At 34.2% G+C, this 26,091-nt stretch overlaps 1 protein-coding gene across 1 annotated transcript in view; it reads right to left on the bottom strand.

Annotated features, from left to right (window-relative positions):
• Positions 1 to 26,091, bottom strand: part of CNBD1 (cyclic nucleotide binding domain containing 1) — a 621,665-nt gene that overhangs the window by 279,884 nt on the left and 315,690 nt on the right. The window contains 2 exon segments of the mRNA XM_044683798.1: positions 8,582 to 8,727; positions 11,313 to 11,415. Of these exon segments, the coding sequence (XP_044539733.1) occupies positions 8,582 to 8,727; positions 11,313 to 11,415 (249 nt within the window).

Genomic DNA, 26,091 nt, shown 5'->3' with positions numbered 1-26,091 from the left:
AACTTCTTTACTGAATTAGGAAAAATTATCACAAATTTCATTTGGAATAATAAAAGATCAAGAATATAAAGGGAAATAATGAAAAAAAAATGTGAAGGAAGGGGGCCTAGCAGTGCCAGATATTAAACTATACTATAAAGCAGCAGTCATCAAAACAATATGGTACTGGCTAAGAGACAGAAGAGAGGATCAGTGGAATAGAATTGGGGTTAATGACATCAGCAAGACAGTGAATGATAAACCCAAAGAGCCCAACTTTTGGGACAGGAATCCAGTATTTGACAAAAACTGCTGGGAAATTTGGAAAACAATATGGGAGAGATTAGGTCTAGATCAACATCTCACACCCTACACCAAGATAAATTCAGAATGGGTGAATGACTTGAATATAAAGAGGGAAACTATAAATAAGTTAAGTGAACACAGAATAGTATACTCGTCAGCTCTCTGGGAAAGGAAAGATTTTAAAACCAAGCAAGAGTTATAAAAAATTATAAAATGTAATTTAAATGGTTTTGATTATATTAAGCTAAAACACTTTTGTAGAAACAAAAACAATGTAGTCAAAATCAGAAGGGAAACAACAAATTGGGAAAAATCTTTATAACAAAAAACTCTGACAGGGGTCTAATTACTCAAATATACTACAAGTTAAATCAATTGTATAAAAAATCAAGCCATTCCCCAATTGATAAATGGGCAAGAGACATGAATAGGTAATTTTCAGGTAAAGAAACCAAAAGTATTAATAAACACATGAGAAAGTGTTCTAAATCTCTAATAATTAGAGAAATACAAATCGAAACAACTCTGAGGTATCACCTCACACCTAGCAGATTGGCTAAAATGAAAGAAAAGGAGAGCAATGAATGCTGGAGGGGATGTGGCAAAATTGGGACATTAATGCATTCCTGGTAGAGTTGTGAACTGATCCAGCCATTCTGGCTGGCAATTTGGAACTATGCTCAAAGGGCTATAAAAAATGACTGCCCTTTGATCCAGCCATACCATTGTTGGGTTTGTACCCAAAAGAGATCATAAATAAACAGTCTTATATGAAAATATGTATAGCTGTGCTTTTTGTGGTGGCAAAGAACTGGAAAACAAGGGTATGTCCTTCAATTGGGGAATGGTTGAACAAATTGTGGTATATGCTGGTGATGGAATACTACTGTGCTCAAAGGAATAATAAACTGGAGGCATTCCATGTGAACTGGAAAGATCTCCAGGAACTGATGCAGAGCAAAAGGAGCAGAGCCAGAAGAACACTGTACACAGAGACTGATATACTATGGTAAAATCCAATGTAATGGACCTCTGTACCAGCAAAAAGCAATGACACAGGACAGTTCTGAGGGATTTATGGTAAAGAACACTACTCAAATTCAGAGGAAGGACTGAAGGAGAGGCAACATATTAGAAAAACAACTGCTTGAATTCAGGGGTTGAGGTGGACATGATTGGGGATGTAGACTCGAAACTACCACACCAATGCAATGATCAACAATTTGCAAATAGGTCTTGATCAATGACACATGTTAAAACCAGTGGAAATGTGCATCGGCCATGAGGGGACAGCGGGGGGTGAAGAGGAAAGTGGGAGCATGAATCATGTAACCATGTTAAAAATGAATATCAATAAAAGTTTAAAAAAATTGTTGAAAAAGATCCATTCCCCAATAAGAATCTCCAGAAGCTATCAGAGAAAGGTAAAAGGTTAGAAGCATCAGTCATCTTTGATTTAAGTTAAGACAAATTTTCAATCGGTAAATAAAAATGTACTTGTCAAGAGAAGTCGAACCCAAGTTAAAATTGTGCTAACCAAAGTAGTAAAAGTATTTTATTTCATTCTTCTTCTATTATCAAAAGTAAGTTACAGATTTCCATGCTATAAGGGGTGAAACAGCTCTCAGTAAAACGTGAGCTGAGCAACCCCTCCGCACCCCCACCACCACATACAGGGCCAAAGCCAGCACACAAGAGTTAGAGTAAGCTTGGGGCATCAATTAAGTTCCTTACAGCTACCTGGGGTCACAAGGACCTGTTCCTGAGAGCAGAAAGACTTAAGACCCCAAGAGGCTAAAGAACACTCAGACTTTGAACAGAGACCCTGAGTGCAGGCTCAGTCGTAGCTGCAGACTCGGATTCTGAGTGCAATTTTGGACCATAGGTGGAGACCCAGTGCAGAGGGGTGCACAACTGTGGAAGCAGAGCCCTGAGACTGTTAAAGGATCTTTGAGTAGAGGAACAAGCAAGGGGACCACCAGCAGGTTTGACCCTGAGAAAAACTAGACCTAAGACCTCAGGAGCCCAAAGAGCACAGACAGGCCCTGGACGTGAGGATAAAGCTGAGAGGGTGCTGGGCTAACAATGGCAAGCCAGAGACAAGAACCCCAGAAGAGAAAGATCAAGAAGAAATCTTTAACACTCTACAACTTTTACACAGAAAAAATCCAGACAACAGAGCAAACAGCAGAAGAGAACAAACAAGTAATCATATCCAAACCTTCCCAAAAAAACAAAAATTGGTCACAAGCTATTGAAGAGTTCAAATCTGAGATTATGAGAAAGATGGAAGAGATCTGGCAAGAAAATAACAGTTTAAAAAGGCAGAATTTCACAATTAGAAAGTGAGGTTCAGAAATCAAATGAATTGATAAGCAAATTGGGGACCAGAGATGACCAGCTGGAAGCTTTGAAGAACCAAACAGACCAGATTCAAAAGGAAAACCAAACGATTATAGCTGAAAACAAGTCTCTAAAGGCTAGAATTGGGCAATTAGAAAAAGATGCCCCCAAATCAAAAGAATTGATGAGCAAATTGGAGACCAAAATCAAACAGCTGGAAAACAGGATAGACCAAATTGAAAAGGGAAATCAAAAGAATATAGCAGAAAACCAGTCTCTAAAGACAAGAATTGGGCAAGTAGAAGCCAATGATCTCTCAAGACAACAAGAACAAATAAAGCAAAGTCAAAAGACTGATAAAATAGAAGGAAACATAAAATATCTCACCAAGAAATTAACAGATCAAGAAAACAAGTCTAGAAGAGATAATTTGAGCATCATTTATCTTCCTGAAAAAGCAGAAATTAATAGAAATTTAGACTCCATACCAAAGGAAATTATTCAGCAAAATTGCCCTGAAGTTCTACAACAAGAGGGCAATATAGACATTGAAAGGATCCATAGATCACCCTCTACACTAAACCCTGAAAAGACAACACCCAGGAATATAATAGCCAAATTCAAGAGCTTCCAAGTAAAAGAACTTTATCTAACCCTACTGAGAAAGTCAGAAGGGATAAACCAAGGGGAGCAGAGGAGTGGGAAGGTCAAAAAAGGGAGGGGAGGAAAAGGGAGAGGGAATTCATTAGGCCTTAAAAATAAAAAGAAGGGAATAACAAGGGAGGCAGTAGAAAGTGTAGTAAATCAAGGGAGGGAAGGAGGTTTGCTGATTTAAAACAAATCACTTCTTTAAAAGGAAACAGCCTAAGTAGAAGGGGTAGAACTAAGAGAGGATACCAAAATGTTGAAGAATACACAACTGATAATTATAACTCTGAATGTGAATGAGATGATTGATTATACTAAATTAAAAAGCTTTTATACAAACAAAAACAATGCAACCAAAATCAGAAGGGAAACAACAAATGGGGAAAAAATCTTTATAACAAAAAAACTCTGACAGGGGTCTAATTACTCAAATATACAAGGAGTTAAATCAATTGTATAAAAAAATCAAGCCATTCCCCAATAGATAAATGGGCAAGGGACATGAATAGGCAATTTTCACATAAAGAAACCAAAAGTATCAATAAGCATATGAGAAAGTGCTCTAAATCTCTAATAATTAGAGAAATGCAAATCAAAACAATGCTGAAGTATCACCTCACACCTAGCAGATTGGCTAAAATGATAGTAGCAGAGAGTAATGAATGTTGGAGGGGATGTGACCAAATTGAGACTTTAATGCATTCCTGGTAGAGTTGTGAACTGATCCATCCAACCATTCTGGATGGCAATTTGGAACTACACTCAAAGGGCTATAAAAGATTGCCTGTCCTTTGATCCAGCCATACCATTGTTGGGTCTATACCCCAAAGAAATCATAGGTAAACAGATTTGTACGAAAATATTTAAAGCCATGGTTTTTGTGGTGGCAAAAACCTGGAAAACGAGGGTATGTCCTTTAATTGGGGAATGGCTGAAAAAACTGTAGTATATGCTGGTGATGGAATATTATTGATGCTAAAAGGAATAACATGTGAATAATATGTGAATGATAATATGTGGAATTCCATGTGAACTGGAAAGACCTCCAGGAATTGATGCAGAGTGAAAGGAACTGAGCCAAAAGAACATTGCACACAGAGACCAATACACTGTGGTAAAATAGAATGTAATGGACTTCTCTACTAGCAGCAATGCAATGATCCATAACAATTCTGATGGACTTATGGAAAAGAACCCTACCCACATTCAGAGTAAGAACTACAGGAGAGGAAACACAGAAGAAAAGCAACTGCTTGAACACATGAGTTGAGGTGGACATGATTGGGGATATAGACCCGAAACTACCACACCAATGCAACTATCAACAATTTGGAAATAGGTCTTGATTGATGACACATGTTAAAACCAGGGGAAATGCGCATGGGTGGGGGGACTTTGGGGGGTGAAGGGGAAAGTAAGAACATGAACCATATAACCATGATAACTTTTCTAAAAAATAAAAATTATTTTAAAAAATGAAAAAAAGTAAATTACAGTAATTGATTAAAAATATTGATTTTTATCCAATTAAGTTTAGATCATTTTCACTGCATGTCAATGAAAACTGGCAAACTATGCTTGAGATTGAAGTTACTGATTTAAATATGGTTTATTTAGGGCTTGGGAAATGGACATTTTTTTGTTTACTTAAAGTAAAATTTTGTAATTTCAGCATCATAGAGAATTTAGAATATCTGAAGAGATATAATATTTCTAAAAAAGGCTGCTCCGGAGTTTATGAAAATTTACCAAATGATAGAAAAAAATGGAACAGAGGAGTAGAAAATATAAAACCTTTTAATTAAAAAGGGAAAACAATCCCCCTAAGATATTCTCATTTCCATTTCCTTTTTGGATTCATCTATCAGTGTGAGTGGGCTCCATCCTAGCCCTGAATAATCATCATATTTCACTGATTTTTTTTTAGTTCCATCTTAAAATATTTTTTGAGAAAAGTACTGGTAGTATTTGCCACAAATATTATGCAATTTTTCTAAAACAAATTGTTGGGGGTTTTTTTTGCCTTATTTCCTACCTTTTTGAGTTTAGATATATTTCCTTCTACGCCTTGGCAAAAAACATTTGTCCAATATTCCTTTTTAGTAGCCGTGAATGCATCTTCAAATAGCGCAAATATACCTCTTGATACTGACTTGTTGACTGATCCTGTACTGATATGCCATTGGGTCATAATATTTCTTTCATTAAGGAAGTTTGCTCCTCAGTATCATTTTGGCAAAATGATCAGTGTAATAAATTTTACTTAACTTTTTCCAAAGTTCATTTCTGATAGTCCACATTTGTGAGATGCAAAACAGGCATCAAGACATTTTAGGTACTAATCAAACCTATTTTAAGTATCTGATAGCATTTCTGATAATATACAGATGTTATCTAGAGATATATGTATAGACCTGGTTTTGGGGATCAAGGATATTGTAGTCTAGTCTGGCCAGTTATTCCTGTCTGGGGCATATAGCTAGCAAAACGATAGAAGCAGTACAGAATAGTTGATTGATTAAAGGAAATTCAACAAACATTAAGTGTTTACTACTCATGAAGCAAAAAGAAGTCTGGAATAGTAGAAGGAATTTGTCTTTGGAATCAGTAAGACATAGTTTTAAACCGGACCTTTAACACATACTAGCTCTATAATCAATCAATGACCCAGTTCGTATCCCAGAAAACATTCAAACATTAGATATTGCAGATAAGTTGGTGAAAAGTTTCTATACTGGGAGTTCCTTAGAGAAATGAAATCACAATTTTGGACCACCTCATTCTCCCGCTGCCAACAATGTTTAAGGCACTGTTTTAGGGAATGAAGAGAGTAATAGCAGGATTTATATAGTATTTTAAGATATGTAAAAACTTTACAAACATTCTCATAATAATAATAATACCGTTTATATAGCACTTTAAATTTGCAAAACACTTTGCAAATATTCTTTCATTTTGTCCTTAAAACAACCCTGGAAGTTAGGTGCTATTAGCACCCCCATTTTATAGTTGAGAAACAGACAGTTAAGTGACTAGTCCAGGAGTATATGGTTAAGTAAATGTCTGAGGCCAGATGGGAAATCAGGTCCTCCTCCTGAACATGGTCCAGAACTCTAGCCTCATATCAGTCCTGCAGAGTAGAAGATATTATTATTACCATTTTGTAAATGAAGAAAGCAGGCTAAAGTGGTTTGCCTAAGGTCATACAGCTAATAGATATTTGAGGGAGGATTTGGATTTATTTCTTACTGATTTCAAGTCCATAGTTCTATCTGTCTCTTTACAATGCAAATGAATTCTAGTTCCAGACTTGTTACTAACTTTATGACATTGGGCAAATCTTTTAATGCACTGATTCTGAGTTTCTCCATTTTCCCAAGGTGCTTTGACTACTCTAATAAAAGAATTCTGTGAAACTACTTTGATCACACTGAAACAGAGATACTGAGAAACAAAGGAATGTTCAGTGTATAAAGTTTCTTTAAAAAACTGAATCTAAAAATTTTCTATAGCCAGAAAATAGGCAAGAAGGTACATACAATGGTTTGGAATTGCACTAGAGACACCAATTATCTCAATAATTGATTGAAAGACACCAGCTAAGAGATGAGTAATTTGTAGTAGGGAATCCTTTAAAGAAGGGAGCCTAGTTGAGTGAGTGATGTTTTAAAATGGATTTTTAAAAAGGAAGGGAATACAAATATTTAGGGAGGCTTCTTCTTGTGCTTTTAATTGAATGAAAAAGAAGTTTGAAAAAGGTTAAGTACTTAATGAACTCACTACTTTGATACAAAAGTAGATCTTAATGTAGCTATAATTACAGTGCAAAGAGGATCTGGAGGTGCTCAAGGGAAACATTTCAACTTAGACAGGTATAAGCCTTGAGCCTTCTGAGTGAAGATAGTTATTATTGTTTGAATGTTTGAATGCATGTTCTTATGAATTCCAAATTTAGATTTTTATTGCTTAATGAATTTTATTAAATTTATGTATATTTAATCAAAAGGTATATATATTAAACTATGGTAATTTGATCATTTATATTACCTCTACATATAAATCAAAGTTGTAAGTCTCATCATATGAATTGCTAAGAAATCATTTAAAGATGCAAAAGGATTTTTCCTTCTAAATATTCATTAAATGGCAGAAATAATTCATATTATTTTAAAAAATTATTTAAAAAATAAAATATCAAAATGATCTTAAATGTAAATATGCTTTTTATTGGCTTATTTATTTTTCTTATTTTTCCCTAAATATTTAAGATTATTGGTTTACTGTTTGTGCTTAGGCCTAATGGAATGAATTGTAATGGTGTAGAAAGCAGTGGAGTTGGAGTCAGGGGAAATAAGTTAAAAACCTGTCTCCCTTACTTCTTAGCTGTATGAACTCAGGCATGCCAGTTCATCTCTTTGGTCCTCAATTTTCTCGGCTATAAAATGAAGGAACTGATGTAGATAACCTCCAACATCCATTCTAGCATTGAATCTGATTTTACAAGTAGAATTGAAGTAGGGAAAGAAGGAGGTGAAGCAGCATTCGGAGAAAGTAAAACTTTAACATTGGATGACATTAGAGAAGATATCAGATAAGAATTTAATTTTTATAACAAAGCTATGAAAAATAGATAAAAATTTCTAAAACTGAATAAGCATTTGTTTTCATATAAAGCATGTGATTAATTAGTACAAGGGGAATTTTAAATTATATTTTTTATTTTCCCAAGAAAAAATAGAAAGCCATTGTCATTAATTGGCTTTGACAAAGGGATCCAATAGACCAGTGGTTCCCAAACTTTTTTGGGCTTCCACCCCCTTTCCAGAAAAAGTACTACTTAGCCTCCTGGAAATTATTTTTTTTTAATTTTGATAGCAATTAATAAGAAAGATAAATCACCTGTGGCCATCACAATCCCTGGATCGCTGCAACACCCACCGGCAGGCAGGAGCAGGCACTTTGGGAATCACTGCAATAGACTGAGATCAAGATCAGGTGATCTTCCTCTATGAGCATTTAATCCTCTGCCAAATAATCTCTCTTGCTCTAGGTTATCCTACTTATTAGCTATATAAGCTGAAGCCAAGTGGTTATAAAGTGTATTGCTCACTAAATTCAGATTGGAAGAGACAAGAGCTAAAAATGGGAATGATTCACTTTATCCAATTTATACATTTAACTGAATCTTATATATGAATAAAAGAAGAAAATTCTTTGGACATTAAGCAGCTTGAAATACTAAAGCATTGTGATACCCTAAAAGTTAAACTGTGAAAAATATTTCACCCATACTTTATGCTATTACCTGTGCTGCCTTTCGACCAGGTTTCAGCAGTGATATTTTGAGTAAGTGCCTTAAAATCTTCGGGTGTCAATTGAGATGCTAAATCAGGCATGGTAGTCATCATTTTATATACAAAACGACGTTCTCCAGGTGTCCTGTAAATGGGCCTGAAAAAAAAAAGAAAGCTGAAATGTAAAGTAGAGAATTTTACAAGTTTTTTATTGTGACTTATTTGGAAAAAAATAATGGTGAACTTCCATGAAGACGGCAACACAAAGAACTTCTATTCAATGAAATAATAGTATAGAAAAAAATGAAAATCCATAAACAAACACAATAAAAATAGAATGAAGAAATACCAATAGAAACATCAAAAATAATGCTATGAAGAAACCATTAACATATATATGTGTGTATGGATGCATATATTCTCATACACATATACACTATATTCAAACAATAAAGGCCCAATTTTTAATACCAATATTCTACCAGTATTGTTTAGCTCTGAGTAATTTATAAATGAATATCATATGGAGGGCAATAGAGAGATATAAGCAAGCTACATCATATACGTGTATTTAACAGATGACAATGCAAGTAAGAAGTAGAGCAAAGGGTCTTATCAGGAAAGTTTATTAAAGCAAAAGAAAATAAACTAAATAGTTAATGAGATCTAGGGATAACAAGTGGAATATTTGAGGGCTCCACTGGTATCCTTTTGTTACCAGGAGGCATTGAGGAAGGCCTCTAGAATATTAGACAAACTAGTCTGGCAAACCTTTTGACCCACATAAATGATAATTACACATATAGGGAGGCATGAATGACTTACAAACTACATGATGGAAAGAACATTCAATTAGGATAGTCGAAAATTCTTATGTTGTCTCTTCTTGATCTGTTTCCAAGGTCAATTGCTTTTGTAACATTTCATATTTTATTTTTTTCATTTTTAAATTTAGATTTATTGATTCTTGTTGTCTTAAGAAGTTATCAGCTTCCTCTTGCTCAATTCCAACTTTTAATGAATTATTTTCTTTGGTGTTATTTATGAGATCACAGAACCACATGAGTCAAATCGCATTATAAAAAAAAATTAAATGAAAACATGAATAGGCATGAATGAAGAGATAGGGTCAGATTTCTTTTAGACAAAAACTATTTCCACCTAGGCAGATTACAATCCTTCAGTGACTTATTTTAAGATCAATGAATTGAATGATCCTCATAAAAGCAACTAAGGGCAGCTAGGTGGTATAGGATAGAATACCAGACCTGGAGTCAGGAAGATCTGAGTTCAAATTTTACCTCAGACACTTACTAGATAGGTAATCCTGGGCAAGTAACACAACCCTACTTGCCTCAGCTTCCTCATCTGTAAATTAAGCTGGTGAAGGAATTGAAAAAGCAAACCACTTGCCAAGAAAATCCAAGAAAAGTCACAAAGATTTGGACGTGACTAAAAATGACTAAATGATGCCTTCATAAAAATAAATAATTTGCCCGGGTCTCCATAGTCAGTAAGTGATAAAGGAAGAATTCTAAACCAGTTCTTTCAGACTTAAAAAATTCACTACTCTAATCACCTCCATAAAGCTGAAAAATAATATTAGTGGTTACTTGAAATAAAAGGAAATCAAACAATATTTTTTGTGTTTTGATAAGTCTCACATAAATTACAAAAAACACAATATTTCAATATTCCTTAATCTTAAGCATAATCAAGCTTCAAGGAAAATGTTAATGAACCATATTGTTCCTGCTTTTAAAGTAATAAGCATGGCATGCATGCTCTAAGCTAACATTTCAAAAGTGTATGAGAAGATCCTGAGGATAAAGTGTAAATGCAATAAAAATACTGTGCAGGTAATGATCCAATTATATGATAGACTCATCAATTCTCATAGTAAAATTCACCATCTAGAAAAAATAATTTCATATACTAATTATGAAGCATGTATAAATTAATTATGCTTTTTTCAGAAGATTGTAGTAGTTAGACCATTATTAGTTCCAATGCCTACTTTTTTTTTCTTCTTAAAATATTAACAGACAGGAAATTCATTAAGAGAAATAGTACGCTATACTGGACAGAGACAGCTTCATCCAGAGAGGCCTGGGTTCCACTCCTTATGCTGATGGACACTGGCTGTGTGACCTTGAACAAATGAGCCTCTCAGTGCCAGAGGCAATTCATTAAGTCTAAAAGTTACAGAATCATTGACTATCTTCATTGAGGTGGAGGCAGGAGTTGTAGATTACTCACTGTGATTTCCCTATACTAGTGAAATGATATATTGATTTAAATAGTTTTGCCACTCAGCTTGATTCTTCAGTGAGACTTTCGATTTTGGCTAATATGGGAGAAATGGTTTTGTCCTGTGATGGTGGGAAGTTAAATGTAGAGGATAGTATCTACACATTTGGAATAAAAAGAAAAATTAAAAAACACTGAAAGAATAATGAACCATTTAAAAAAATAAAACATCTTATCTTTCATCTTAGAATTAATATTGTATATTCGTTACAAAGCAGAAAAGAAGTAAGGGCTATGGTTGTTAAATGACTTGCCCATAGTCACACACCTAGGAAGTATGAGTCCAAATTTGAACCCAAGACCTCCTTTTTCTAGGTCTGACTTTCAATCCACTGAGCTGCCTAGCTCTCCCCAATGAACCATTCTTATGGAAGAGACAACTGAAGAAGAATTGCAAGAAGTCAGGTGAAGAACTATGATTGGTAAGGCAACGTTTTAGAAGAAGATACTCGATCACATACTACTTGGCAACAAGTATCAAATAAAGCATTCTTAGATCTTAAGGTAGAGGCAGCAGGATTCAATGTATGCAATTCTGTTTAACATTTATTTTTTTTATACTTTTTTTTAAACCCTTGTACTTCGGTGTATTGTCTCATAGGTGGAAGAGTGGTAAGGGTGGGCAATGGGGGTCAAGTGACTTGCCCAGGGTCACACAGCTGGGAAGTGGCTGAGGCCGGGTTTGAACCTAGGACCTCCTGTCTCTAGGCCTGACTCTCACTCCACTGAGCTACCCAGCTGCCCCTCTGTTTAACATTTATTAACCATCTGGAATCATAGAACCTTCGAGATGAAGGATCGAATGGATTATCTAGTCAAATGTCATCTTCAACATCCAAAAACATGTGGTTTTCCAGATTATGCTTGAAGGCATTTAATGACAGGAAACTCACCAGCTTCCAAAATATCCAATTCCATTTGGAGAGAGCTCTAATTTTTAGGGAATCTCTCCTTGTAATCAGTCAAATTGTCTCCCCATGATTTTTAATTATTTTTCTTAGTTCTTTCTCTAGGAGCCAAGCAGAATAGAGCTAAACTTTCTTCCAAATGGGAGTTCTTTAAATATTTTAAATTGGAAATAGTTTTTCCAATTGTTTTTCTCTTTTTGAGGCAAAACATATTGTTCTGCAAATGCTTATTTGGGATCACATCAAACTACCTAACTATTCTGACTGACCTGTATATGTATTCTAACAGGATATTTTTTGATAATTTTATTTAAGTATCTAGCTAAAATCTGGGTATGTGTCTATGGAATTTCTTTTATCTACATGCATAGTAATACTTTTCAAAAAATAAATGAATTTGGTCAGTCAGTCAATAAGCATTTATTAAGTGGCTACTATGTGCCAGGGACAGAGCTCAGCACTAGAGACAAAAGAAAATTTAAAGACAGCCCTGTTCTCAAGAAGGTTATGATCTAATGAGCTCAACAAGTAAGCAATTATATAATCAGGCTATCATAGATAGTTATATACTGGATACATTGGAAATAATCAACAAAGGGAAAGCACTCAATTTAAGGGGATTCAGGAGAGACTTTCTTTAGAAGGGGGAATTTTAGCTGAGACTTGAAGGAAGCCAGGAAAGACAGGAGGCAGAGATAAATAGACAGAGCCTTTGAACTCCAGAGAATTTTAAAATTAATCCTGTAGGTTATATGGAGCCACTAGAATTTATGGAATAGGGAAAAAGATGTTCAGATCTTCACTTTTGAAGATTCATTTGACAATCGAGTGGACGATGAGTGGGGAAAGACATGTAATAGTCAGATCATCCAGTAGGCTATAGGATTTTTTCATAATTAAATCATAATAACTCATAGCAGATAATCATTTTAATAATTCTTAATAGAATTTTATCTATAATTAAATTTAAGCTAATTAGTCATTTTTTTTCAGTTATGCCCAACTCTCTGTGATTCTATTTTGTTTTTTCCTAGCAAAGATACTGGAGTATTTCATCATTTTCTTGTCTTGCTCATTTTACAGATGAGGATCTGAGGCAAACAAAATTAAATGACTTGCCCAGAGTCTTTGTAAGCTAATAAGTATCTAAGGCTAGATTGGAACTCATAAAGATGAGTCTTCCTGATTCCAAGACCAGTTCTCTACACATTGTGCCACCTAGGTGCCTTAATTAGCCCATAGTTTGTAAGTATTTATTGCCTTTTGAAAAACCAGTATATTAGCCTTCTTCCACTCCTTCACCATATCTAATATTTTCTGTGATTCCTAAAGTTCATTGATCATATTTCATCTACCTATCTATAAGTTCTTTTAGTACACCAGGATTTAATTTATCTGGGCCAGGTGGCTTAAACTCGTTTAGTGTACTTAATTACTCTCTGTCTTCTCATTTATCTTTATTTCCAATCCCTATTAATCTTATTTATAAGACCTTTTTCCAATATGAAGATCATTATCCTTGCTAAAGAAATAAAAAGAAGCAAAAGTTGTTGTACAATACAGTCCCAAAGAGTGGGTCTGTCTATTCTTCATTATTTATATAACTTTTTTTAAATCCTTACCTTCCATCTTAGAATCAATACTGTTTCCAAGGCAGAGGAGTAAAGAGAGGCAATGGCGTTTAAGTAATTTGCCCAGGGTCACACGACTAGGAAATATCTGAGGCCAGAAAAGCAGCCAGGACCTCCCATTTCTAGGCTTGGTTCTTAATCCACTAGCTGCTTTTTATATGGTTCCCCCACACACACACACACTATATTTTAGTTTGTTAAATATTTCCCAATTACATGTACATTTTTTAAATATTCATTTTTTTAAATGCTGAGTTCCAATTCTCTTCCTCCCTTCCACCCTTCCACACCTGGCTCCTACTTGAGAAGGTAAGAATTATAATCATACATATGAAGTCGTGAAAAACATACCTCCATATTGGTTGTTTTATAAAAGAAAACACAGAATCAAGAAAAATTTTTAGTTTAAAAAAAGAATATGCTTTATTCTTATCCATAGTTCATCAGTTTTCTCTCTAGAGATGGATAGAATTTTTCATCACAAGTCCTTTGGAATTGTCTTGCATCATTGTCTTGATGAGACTAACTTTTCACAGTTGGTCATCTTTAAAATATTGCTGTTACTGTGTATAGTGTTCTCTTGGCACTACTCACTTCACTTTGCATGAGTTCATAAGAGCCTTTCCACACTTTTCTGAAACTATACTGGTTGTAATTTCTTTCCTTTCTTTTTTTAATCTGCTCATCATTTTTTCAGCACTTTATTATATAGCATTATATAGCATTCCTTATACAGTATTTTTAACATTACTTGAAGCATAGTAGATTTCATTCTAGCCATTTACCTTTATTCTGTGTGTCTCCTCTAGCTTTTAATCCATTATGCTATCCTCATGTTTTATGGGTAAGTGTATGCAATTCACATTCAGCATTATGATTCCTGTGCATTTCCCTCCATCTTATTTTTCAAGTTTATTCTTCTTTTTCTCTCCTTTCACTCTTTCTCCATTCACAAATGTTTTTGCTTGCCCTACCTCTGTTAGTTTTCTCTCCCTTTTGTCTGTCCTTTTTATTGTTTACCCTCCCTTCTGATTTTCTATACTGAATTGAGTGTGGATGTTATTCCCATTTTGTACCAGTTCTGAGGAGAGTAAGGTTCAAGCATTATCCACCACCCCCTCATCTTCTCTTCCATTGTACTGATTCTTTCATACCTCCTCATGTGAGATAATTTCCTCCATCTTTCTTTCACTTTCTCTTTTCACAGTGTATTTTCCTTTCTTATCTTTTGATTTAAAAAAATAATATCACATTATTTTCAACTTACTCCCTGCTCTCTGTCTATATGTGCTCCTATTCAGTGCCCTAATAGTGATAAAGTTCTTAAGTATCTTCAGTACCTTAAGCTTCCTACTTTAAATATCTTAGTTACTTCAAGTGTCATAGATATTTAAGCATCTTAGTTATTACTTCTTACTAGTAATGTAATCATTTTAAAGCTATTGTTTCATTTAATTGCTTTAAGTATAGTAAGTACTTTAGCTATCACTTCTGCTATAGAAATCTTAAGTATCCTATTTATTACTTTTCCATTCAAAGATGTGCTAAGTTTAGCCCAGCTGATTCCCTGGATATTTTTTTTCTGTTTGCCATTTTCTGTTTCTCTTTAGAATCAAATTTGATCATTAAATTTTCTTTTTTGCTCTGGCCATTTTTCTTTTCAGAAATGCTGGAATTCCTCTATTTCATTTAACATCTATTTCTTCTCTTAAAGTATTATGCTCAGTTTCACTGGGTAAATGATTTTTGGTTGTAGGCCTTTATTCTTTACCTTGTAGAAACATTGATTTAATGTAGAAGCTGCTAGATCTTCTGTAATCCTATTTGTGGTTAAACAGTATTTTAATTTTTTTTCTGGCTGCTTGTAGTATATTTTCTCCATGACTTGGGATTCCTAGAATTTAACTAGAATATTTTTGAATTTGGGATTTCCTACAGGAGATAGTCAGTAGATCCTGTCAATTTCTATTTCCCCCTTTTGTTCAAGAACATCAGGGCAGTTTTCCCAGATAATTTCTGTAAATATGGTGTCCAGGTTCTTTTTTTTTTATCATTGCTTTTAGGGCAATGAAATAATTCTTAGATTATCTCTCCTGCATCTATTTTCTTTTTTTTTTACATTTCTTTTTATTTTTTAGAAAAATTTTCCATGGTTACATGATTCATGTTCTTACTTTCCCTTTCACCCTCCAACCCCTCCCCCAATAGCCAATGCACATTTCCACTGGTTTTAACATGTGTTATTGATCAAGACCTATTTCCATATTATTTCCTCTCCTGAAGTTCTTCCTCTGAATGTGGGTAGCACTCTTTCTCATAAGTCCCTCAGAATTGTCTTGGGTCATTGCATTGCTGCTAGTACAGAAGTCCTGGATCTATTTTCAAGGAAGGTCAGTTTGTTACAGTGAAAGATTTCAATTTTCTTCTATTTCTTCATTCTTTTAAATTTGTTTTATGGTTTTTTGTTGTCTCATGAAGTTTTTAGCTTCCATTTGTCCAATTTTAATGTTTAGGGGTCTATTTCTTGTTTGAAGTTTGGTACTATCTTTCTAAGGCAATTCCTTCCTCTTTAAGATATTTCTTTTTTAAGGACTGTTTTCTTCAATAAGTTTTTGTTCCAAATTACTGATTTTTCTATCATTTTATTTTCTAATTTTTCTTCTAAGTTACTTATTATTTGCTTTTCTATCCTTTTTGGAGCTTTTGAAGCATCTCATTTTAGGCTTGACATCCTTTTATATTTCCCTTTGAGGCTTTTATATTATTTTTTATTGCTGTTCTTTTCTGAGATTTTATATTTACCATATCTCTTACTGAAATATTTTTCTACCTTGAGGCATTTTCTTAATCTTTTGCTCATTGGAGGATTATGTTTTCCCTTGATTTTCTCTATATACTGAAGCTCAGCTCTGCTCCTGAGATAGGGAGAATACCGTCCCATTCTTGTACTGTGCCTGAAATCAACTCAACTGTCTTGCTCTCAGATTGAACTCTATGCAGACATCCTCATTAGTCTCTTATGTGGAGGTTTGCAGTTGTTTAGTTCAACTGTTTGGAATTTGGTTCTGCCCAATCCTGATGAGGCTTGACCTTGTTCAGTTGAGTTCCTTCCAATGCTTCATGCACTAGATCTCACCCAGTCTCTGTTCTAGCTGAATTATGCAGGACCACTTTATTCTCACCTCTGCTTGTTCTAGATTGTATTAGTTTCCACTTTTACTGAGCCAGCATTTTTTCCCCTGCTCCTTGCACTATATTGCATCAAGGCCTGCTGAGATTTGTTTAGTCTCCCTCTTTATTCTCCAATGAGATGAGTCCTCTTTGCTGTCTCTCAACATTGTCCTGGGCCAGAACACTGCTTCACCTATTCCTCTGTTACTTCTGCTCCATTTATATAACTTTCTTAATGCCCTTATCATTATTCTTATTTGCTTGGTCTTTTTAAAGCACCATTTTGTTTTTGGTTTTAGCATTCCTGAAACTATTTAATGATATCTTGTTTTAATTATCATTTTCATTTCCGAATGTATCCCTCCTACCTTCCCTATACAGAGATACATCCTATATATCATTAATGAAGCAAAAAAAGGAAAACTAGAATAAAGAAAAATTGTAGAACACAACTAACCAATATATCAATGGAGTTTGGCAGCATATATAATGCTCCACACCCACAGTCCCCCAACTCTGCAAAAAAAAGAAGAAAGCTGAATATTCTCATATTTTCTCCTGGGACAATTTGGTAATTACTTTTATACTCTCTACCATACATCTCCATATAAGAGAAATATTTTCATTTTCTTTTCTCCAGAGACAACTTTAATCAATATATTTATACACAGTTCAATTTCACTCTTTTTGTGGGTCTTTCTACTCACATGTCATTAGCCATTGCCCACATAAGAGGAATATATAACTCTATAACTATTTCTTTTTTTAATGACAAAAAGTGCTTATATAAAAATTTTAGTGTATGTGATACCTAACTATCTTTGAATTCATTTTTATATGTATGTTCTATAATGTGATTTCTGGGTCAAGTGTTAAAGATGTTTTAATAATTTCTTTCAGTTTAATCATTTTTAAGTCCTGTCTGATTCTTCATGATCCCAACTGAGTTCTTCTTGGCAAAGATACTTGATCAGTTTGCTATCCGTTTCCCAGATCATTTTATAAGAGGAGAAAACTGACGTAAACAGAGTTAAGGGACTTTCCCAGGGTCACCCAGCTAGTGTTTAAAGCCAGATTTTATTTCAGGGCCTCCTGGGCTTCAGGGCTGACCCAAAGATGTAGATATACTTCAGAAAGAAAAGAAGGGATCATTCAGGTATGATAGGACCATAGTATCACACAAGGATATAAGAAAGTTTTCCAAAATTCCTTGCCTAGAATCTTAATTTCTTGTGAACATAACAGTTGACTACACATTTTGTGTCCTATATAAGCATGCATTGCTCTGGTCTTTGTTTTTGTTCAGTCATTTCAGTCTTGTCCAACTCTTCACAGCCCCATTTAAAGTTTTCTTGACCAAGATAACTGGCATGCAGAAAAACTCCAGCTCATTTTACAAATGAGGAAACTGAGTCAAGCAGAGTTAAGTGACTTGCTTACACTTGCTTCTTTTTTTTTTGCTTGCTTATATTTTGTTACATAGCTAGAGAGTGTCTGAGGCCAAACTTGAACTTGGATCTTCCTGAGTCTAGGCCAGCTACTCTATCCACTGTACCACCTAACCATCCCAAGGATACTATAGACATTTAAGAAAAAATATCATTTAAAGTAATCTAGGTGAAAGGCATGTTATACTAGAAGCTACAGGCCAAAAAGGTGTTACAGACACAACCTTACTGTTTGATAAATGCTTCCTTCTTAAAGGTCAGAGTATACACAAAGGACTTAAAATGAGAAGCTAAACTTTAAGATTTCATCCTTTCAGACATGGGAAAATGTACTGAAAAAAAGTCATTAATGCTGAATAATTTTACAACAAGGTTGGTGCCCCCTAATTTTCAAGCAGTGCACCATCAAATTCTATTGCAGAAAGCCATGGAAGATTTACAATTATTCACTAATCAGTGCCTCCTTAAGCATCAATATGCACATCACCCTCTATCTGTTCTCTCATTTATACTCTCTAATCATTTAGGGATGGGTGAACTGAATAAAAATTCAGCCTTATTTGATCATCCCAATTCAGGTGACAAGTGTTGGCTGTTATTCAGTATTCTAGAAACTGGGTTTGGTCATTGCCGGAGCAGACAGCTGTCAGAGGCACAATGTGGCTGTCTGTGAGCTTATTGCTATGTTTACACACATCAGAGATCTAACAGAGCTGGGAGAGCACCTGTTCCCTCTGCCTGTCCAGGCTAATGGTAATAAGCTGCTGTTGCTGAACAATGACTCCTTCATTTCTGGAAAGAAAAGGTTTTTGTGACCATTAAATTATCTTTCTATACTCTGGTACCTACACTATTTCTTCTAAGGGAGAATACTGACAACCAAGAAACCTCAATGGCCTCTGGTGGAGAAAAGATAAGAAAAACATATTTCAACACATCCCATGAAAGGACAGTAAATATTTTCAAGTTTTTAAAAGGGGTTGGGAATTCTCTCTGAAATTCTTATGAGTTAAATATGAGAATTAGGTATTTTTAACATATTTCAAATTCTCAGTTCTTGATATCCAAGACTTTGGAATTTTAAAGTTCTTCATTTGCAAAAATCTACATCACAGAGCAAGTTATTGTTATTATCAGCATTTCAGAGAGCAGGAAATGGACCTGTGATTTCATTTGTATAGTAAACTCCCATTTGGAAAAATTTTTTCTCCCAAAGAAGGGTGGTACCTTCTTTGTAACTTAAAAACCTAAAAACTTCCCTAAAGCAATGAGAATTAGTCTGCCTAGGATATAGCAGAAATAGCAATCAGAAACAAGCCTTTCTGACTTCAAGGAGATCATGCTGCATTGTCTCATCACTCATTAAGTCATGTTTGATATTTCATGACCCCATGGACCATAATTCTCCATGGGATTTTCTTGGCATGGATACTGAAATGGTTTGCCATTTCCTTTACCAATGAACCCAATGGCTTTTTTTGTCAGTCAATCAGAGTTTAAGTGACTTATCCAAGGTCAAACTGCTAGGAAGTATGAGAGGATGGATGTTAACTTCAGCCTTCTTGGTTACAAGTCCAGTGCTCTTAACCACTTAGCTACAGCTGTCTCATCATTAACAATTTATGTTAATAATACAGGGCTTCAAAGTTTGCATAGTTTTTTTTTCTTAACAACAATCCTTTGAGCTGTCTTTCAGATGAATTCATTTCCATTTGACAAAATAAGAAATAAAGCTCAGAGAAGTGAAACCAACAGTCACACCTAAGTGACAGTCTCATCTATGTCCTCCAAATTCTTCATTCTTTCCTCTATATCACACTTCCTCTGGTAAATTCCAGAAGCTCCATCTATATGATTTTAATTGTAAATACAATGGCCATGGTGCTACCAGCTGCTCCCCAAAACAAATGAAAACACATACACATGCCTGAAAAGAAAGAAAAAGTCATAGAGCATATTTTAAAATATTTTAATTCTATTTTTTAATATACAAGATATTGAGAAACAGGGGAAGCAGAGATAACTAATATTAGAAGTTATCCTCCAAGAAGACAATCTGATATTGGTTAAGAAATAGAGTAGTGTATCAATGAAATACATTAGGAAATCAACATACAGCAATTATTGACTTTAGTAACTTAAATGTTTGATAAAACCAAAGATCTAAGACATTGGAGGAAGAACCCACTATGCAAAAACTGCTGGGAAAACTAGAAAACAACATGACAGAAACTAGGCATAGACTAACATCTCACATCATATACCAAAATAAAGTCAAATTGCATTACTTTACCTAGAAATCAAGGGTGCTACCATAAACAAATTAGAGGAACATGTAAAGTTTACCTTTCAGAATTATGAATAAGGGAAAAATTTTTGACCAAATAAGATATAGAGAACATAATTAAAAAATAAATGGATAGTTTTGGTTACATTAAATTTAAAAGATTTTGTACAAACAAAACCAATGTAACTAAGATTAAAAGGAAACAATGAATTGAGGAAATATTTTGATAGCAAATGTCTCTGACAAAGGCCTCATTTCTCAAATATACAGAGAACTGAATCAAATTTCTAAGAACACAAAGCATTTCCCAATTTATAAATAGTCAAATGATATGGACAGGCACTTCTCAGATGAAGAAATTGAAACTATTTATGGTCATATGAAAAAATACTCCAAATCACTATTGATTAGAGAAATGCAAATTAAATCAATTCTGAGGTTCCACCTCACACTCACCAGACTGGCTAATATGACCAAAATGAAAAACGATAAATGTTGGAGTGAATATAGAAAATTGAGATACTAATACATCATTGGTAGAACTGTGAATTAATACAATCTTTCAGAAGGACAATCAGGAATCATGCCCAATGGGCCATATAACTATATCCTCTTTGACCCAGTAATACCACTTCTGGGCCTATATTCCCAAAAAGATCAGAGATGGGGGAAAAGGACTTACTTATAAAAAATATTTTAGCAGTTATTTTTGAAGTGGCAAAGATTTGGAAATTGAGAGGGTATCCATCAATTAAGGAATGATTGAATAAGCTGTGGTATAGAGTTGTAATGGAAAAGATTGCACCATAAGAAATAGCAAACAGGGTGGGTTCAGAAAAACCTGAAAAGACTTGTATGAACTGATGCAATGCAAAGTGAGCAGAACCAGCAGTACATTATATATAGTAAAGAAATATTGTACAATGATCAGATGTGAAGGACTAAATCATTATTAGTAAAACACTGTTCCAAGACAACCCCAAAGGATTCAAGATGAAAAATGCTATCCACAGTCAATAAAGGGGCTGATGGAACCTGATTGTCAATCAAAGCATGCCTTCATTCAATTTATTTCCTTCATGAATTTTTTTTTATATTTTGGGTGATATAATGTCTTTTGTCACAGCATGAAGAATATAGAATATATATATATATACATATATATATATATATATATATATATATANAAGATTGCACCATAAGAAATAGCAAACAGGGTGGGTTCAGAAAAACCTGAAAAGACTTGTATGAACTGATGCAATGCAAAGTGAGCAGAACCAGCAGTACATTATATATAGTAAAGAAATATTGTACAATGATCAGATGTGAAGGACTAAATCATTATTAGTAAAACACTGTTCCAAGACAACCCCAAAGGATTCAAGATGAAAAATGCTATCCACAGTCAATAAAGGGGCTGATGGAACCTGATTGTCAATCAAAGCATGCCTTCATTCAATTTATTTCCTTCATGAATTTTTTTTTATATTTTGGGTGATATAATGTCTTTTGTCACAGCATGAAGAATATAGAATATATATATATATATATACATATATATATATATATATATATAGTATGAAAGCACTGGTATAACCTATATCAGATTTTTCAGTGCCTCAGGAAGGTAGGTGAGAAAGAACAAGATAAACTAAATTGCAAAATGTTGGAAAATAATTGTCAAAAATTGTTTCAACTTAAATTGAAAAAAATTAAGTCAAGAAAAAAGAAGTTAGGGGAAAGAATAGATCTTAATCTAAACAGAAAGTACATGTTTCTGTATGGGAATGGAGAAATTGAGAAAATGTAAGAAATGTAGTGGTAGACATATGAGTAAACAAGATAAAGATACTAGACTTCTGGACAAAGAACATCAGTCTTTTATGAAGTCAAGATCACTAGAACATAAATTTTAAAATGTATTCCTTCAAAGACATTAAGATTTTTTTTACTTTCAAAATTAGAAGGAAATAGTAGACCTGATTTCACAAAAATGAGAGTTACTCAATTAGGAAAAAAAATCAGAAAAAAACCCAATGAATAGATGATTTGGAAGGCACTATATGTCAAGTAGCCTTCAGATATAGAACAGTAAAAAACTAAGGTTTTGTCCTGAAAGTTTAGGATAACAATAATGCTAATAAAGCCATGTTGGGTTGTGTTTTTTTTTCTGGCTGAAAAAAAGTTACCCTCCTAATTTCATTTTATTCATAGGCTTTTACTTTCTTCCCAGACAAAGCATTTTATACAAATTAAAAGTTATAGACTTATGGATTTAGAGATTGGAGAGAACTTAAAAGTCATACAATCCAGCCTTCTAATTTTAAGGGTAAGTAAGCTGAAGGTTGGAGAGGTTACTTAACTTGTCCAAGGCCACAAAGATAGTTAAGAAGCAAAATGCAGATTTTAACGTAGATGGTCTAACTCCATTTCCAGCACTCTTTCTACTAAGATGCTGTAGATGAGATGTACAAGTCGGTAAAAATTAATGAATAAACAAATGTGACAGCAAATAGGCTTTTTCATTAGCTGAAGATCTTTTTAATCCCTTCTTGACATATTTCTGTCAGTTGATTTGATTATAGTTCAGCTTTAATATAAAAATCTCTTACAGTTTTGAGTGTTAAAGAAACTTCTAGAGGGCACTTAAAGTGTTCCCCTCTTGGGCCTCCACATCACAGTCCTCCTTCATGTATTACAGTCAGTGGAAAGTCCTTCCCTCTGTGTGCATAAAATGGCTATATGGGAGTTTTCATAAAATCATTGATCTCAGAGTTGGAAGGAATCTTAAGCACCCATCAAGTCCAGCCCCTTCTCTTCATAACTTAAGTCTCATCAGGCCCATTTTATAGATCATAGAATATTATAGTTGTAAAGAATCAATCACATATGTCCTGTCATCCAACCTCATGCTTCTATAAAAATGCTATCAAGGTAGTCATCTATCTACTTTTTGTATATCTATTAAAAAAAGAGAGCACATATTTCTACTCTTTTATTGAAAGGAATTTGCCTTTTCTGTTCTCTAAAGTGAAAAATAAAAATTCTAAGCCCTCTTCTATGTGATTGACCTTAGAATATTTGAAAACATTCAGCATGTCCTACTTCACCTCCCTACCATTTATTTTCCCCCTGATAAATATGCTCCATTCCCATAAACTGTTCTTCACATGAAAATTATTTCCAGTGTTTTACATGATTGCACATGTAAAATCTTTATCAGATTTATCATCTGAGGGATGGGGAAATGGTAGGTGGCAGTGAGGGCAGGAGAATGTGATGGAGGGAGAGAATTTGGGATTTAAAACTTTAAAAAGGAATATTAAAACTATTTTATACATGATTGGAGAAAAATAATATTTTTTAAAAAGAAAATTATTTCCAGGCCAGTCACTATCCTGAAAATAGCTAAAAACCCTTTTCTCTCCCAATGTCCCTCTTAGATTATGGCAAAAAGAATGGAATATAATGTCATTAATGCAGGCTTACTTCTACAAAGATTAAGGAAGATGTTGCATATTATAAGCATATACCACAGCTTATTCAGCCATTCCACAATTGGTGGACATCCCTTCAGTTTCTAGTTTTTTACCACCACAAAAAGAGCTGCTATAAGTATTTTGAACAAGTATGTTCTTTTCCCCTATCTTTTGGATACAGAACTCAGAATGTTTTTGCTGGATCAAAGGATATGCACAGTTTTATGGCCTTTTGTGCGTGGTTCCAGATTGCTCCCCAGAATGGCTGTATCAGTTTGCAGCTACACCATGAATATATTCATATCCTGGTTTTCCACATTTTCCACAATATTTATTAGTTCCCTTTTTTTGTCATTTTGGCCAGTCTGATGGGTGTGAGGTGATACCTCAGTTGTTTTAGTTTTCATTTCTCTAATTGATGGTGATTTGGAGCATTTTTTCATATGATTAGTCATAAACATCTTCATCAGAGAATTATCAGTTCATATCCTTTGACCATTTGTCAATTGAGAAATGTCCTAAGGGAAGCAAACCAAAGATGCTGGGGCCATAGCTTCTAGACCTAAGGCTTCAAAATAGATACCTCAAGACAGAAGGACTTATTGAAACCCTAAACCACTATTTTTTCTTAGCCAGGATATGATTATTCATTATTTTGTACAAACAAAGGAAAAAGTGAGTTATAAAAAGGATAGGGGGCAGAAACAGAGGAGAATTTGATAATTTGGGATGAACATAAAAGATTTGAAATAACTATTCGGTGGGAAAGGAAGGAATGGGGTGATGTTCCCGAGGGAGTCAAAGAAATGAAAATCACCTAACATAAATTTGTAGAAGAGTTTATCAATCTGCCTTTATGATTTTTCCAGAAAAATCAGCAACACTGGAAAAGAGCAAGGAAAGTGGATGTCAGAAATTCCAAAGGATTCACGACAAAAAAAGTATATCCACTGCCACAGAAGGAACAGACAGAGTCTGAATACAGATTGAAATTTAGCATTCTTCATTTTATTTCCTCCATGAATTTTTCTCTAGTGTAAGCAATATGTGTCTTGTTTCACAATATGACATAGAAATATGTATTACCTGATTATATATACAATTTATATCATATCACCTGCTTTCCTGAGGGGTGAGGGGGAAGAGGGAGGAAGGGAGAGAACATGGATTGCAAAATGTCAGAAAATGAATATTTAAAATTGTATCAACATGTAATCTGAAAAAAATTTAAATTTTAAATTTTAAAAAGGTGAATGTCAGATTGCCCTTTGTTGGGGACTAGCAGAGCAAATAGAAGTAAAAGGTCAAAAAGATGATAGACTCTAAAGTTCTCATGAGAATTTTGTTGAAATGATTATGGTCCCTAGCCTGGTAAGAAGGGAAGTAAATCTACAAAAAAGGGGTAACTGACAGAGCAGTGGAAGGGTCAAGGGGATGGAGGTCTTGGTGAACATGAAAAATAAGTACAGTAGGAATGTCTACTAACTATAAGGTTTATATAGCTTTTATGTAATAAAAAGGTATCTTGAAGGAAGATATTTATTAATAGAATAAAATTAGATGTTTCTAAATAAATATTAATAAAAATAATCTCTTAGGAGTGAGACTGGAAGAACATACACAAAGTTACATAAGATTAAAATCTGACCTCGTAATTATAAAGAATATTCTGAATAAGAAAGACCAACATTTGGCCAATTCATTCCTAATACATATTTCCCTGAATGTTTATTGATCAACAGAAAATCTACCTCCACATTCCTCCTTGATCTATCAATCATACCATTCCCACTTTTTTCTTTCAGACAGAAAATATGTGACCCTGGGCAAGTCACTTGACCCCCATTGCCTACCCTTACAACTCTTCTGCTTTGGAGACAATACACGGTATTGACTCCAAGACAAAAAGTAAGGGTTAAAAAAACAAGAAAGAATATGCTTACTATTGATGCATAACCATGTTACAATCATGGGGCACTTCAGATTGGGAACACTTTGTGCCTAAAATAACAATAAGCTCATTTTTTTAAAGAAGGCATTGATTTTCATTGGAAATGAATAGATTAGTGTTTAAAATGCAAACCTTGGCATTCTTATTCAGAGATCCCTCTCTTTTACCCTTTCCAATGATTGAGCAGCATCCTGGGGACCCTACCCCTGCTTTCCACACTCATTTCCTGGGCAATCTCTGCTATGCCTTTACTATTGAGCACATGAGCAAGTCTGAGATCTAGGTCTCCACTTCTAATCTTGCTCTTTGTGCATTTTTAAACTGTTTTGCTGAATC

The sequence above is a fragment of the Gracilinanus agilis genome, chromosome 1 (genome assembly GCF_016433145.1).
Source record: "Gracilinanus agilis isolate LMUSP501 chromosome 1, AgileGrace, whole genome shotgun sequence".
NCBI classification, from domain to species: Eukaryota; Metazoa; Chordata; class Mammalia; order Didelphimorphia; family Didelphidae; genus Gracilinanus; species Gracilinanus agilis.
The sequence above is the reverse complement of the archived record's forward strand: the minus strand, read 5'-3'. Positions and strand labels throughout refer to the sequence as shown.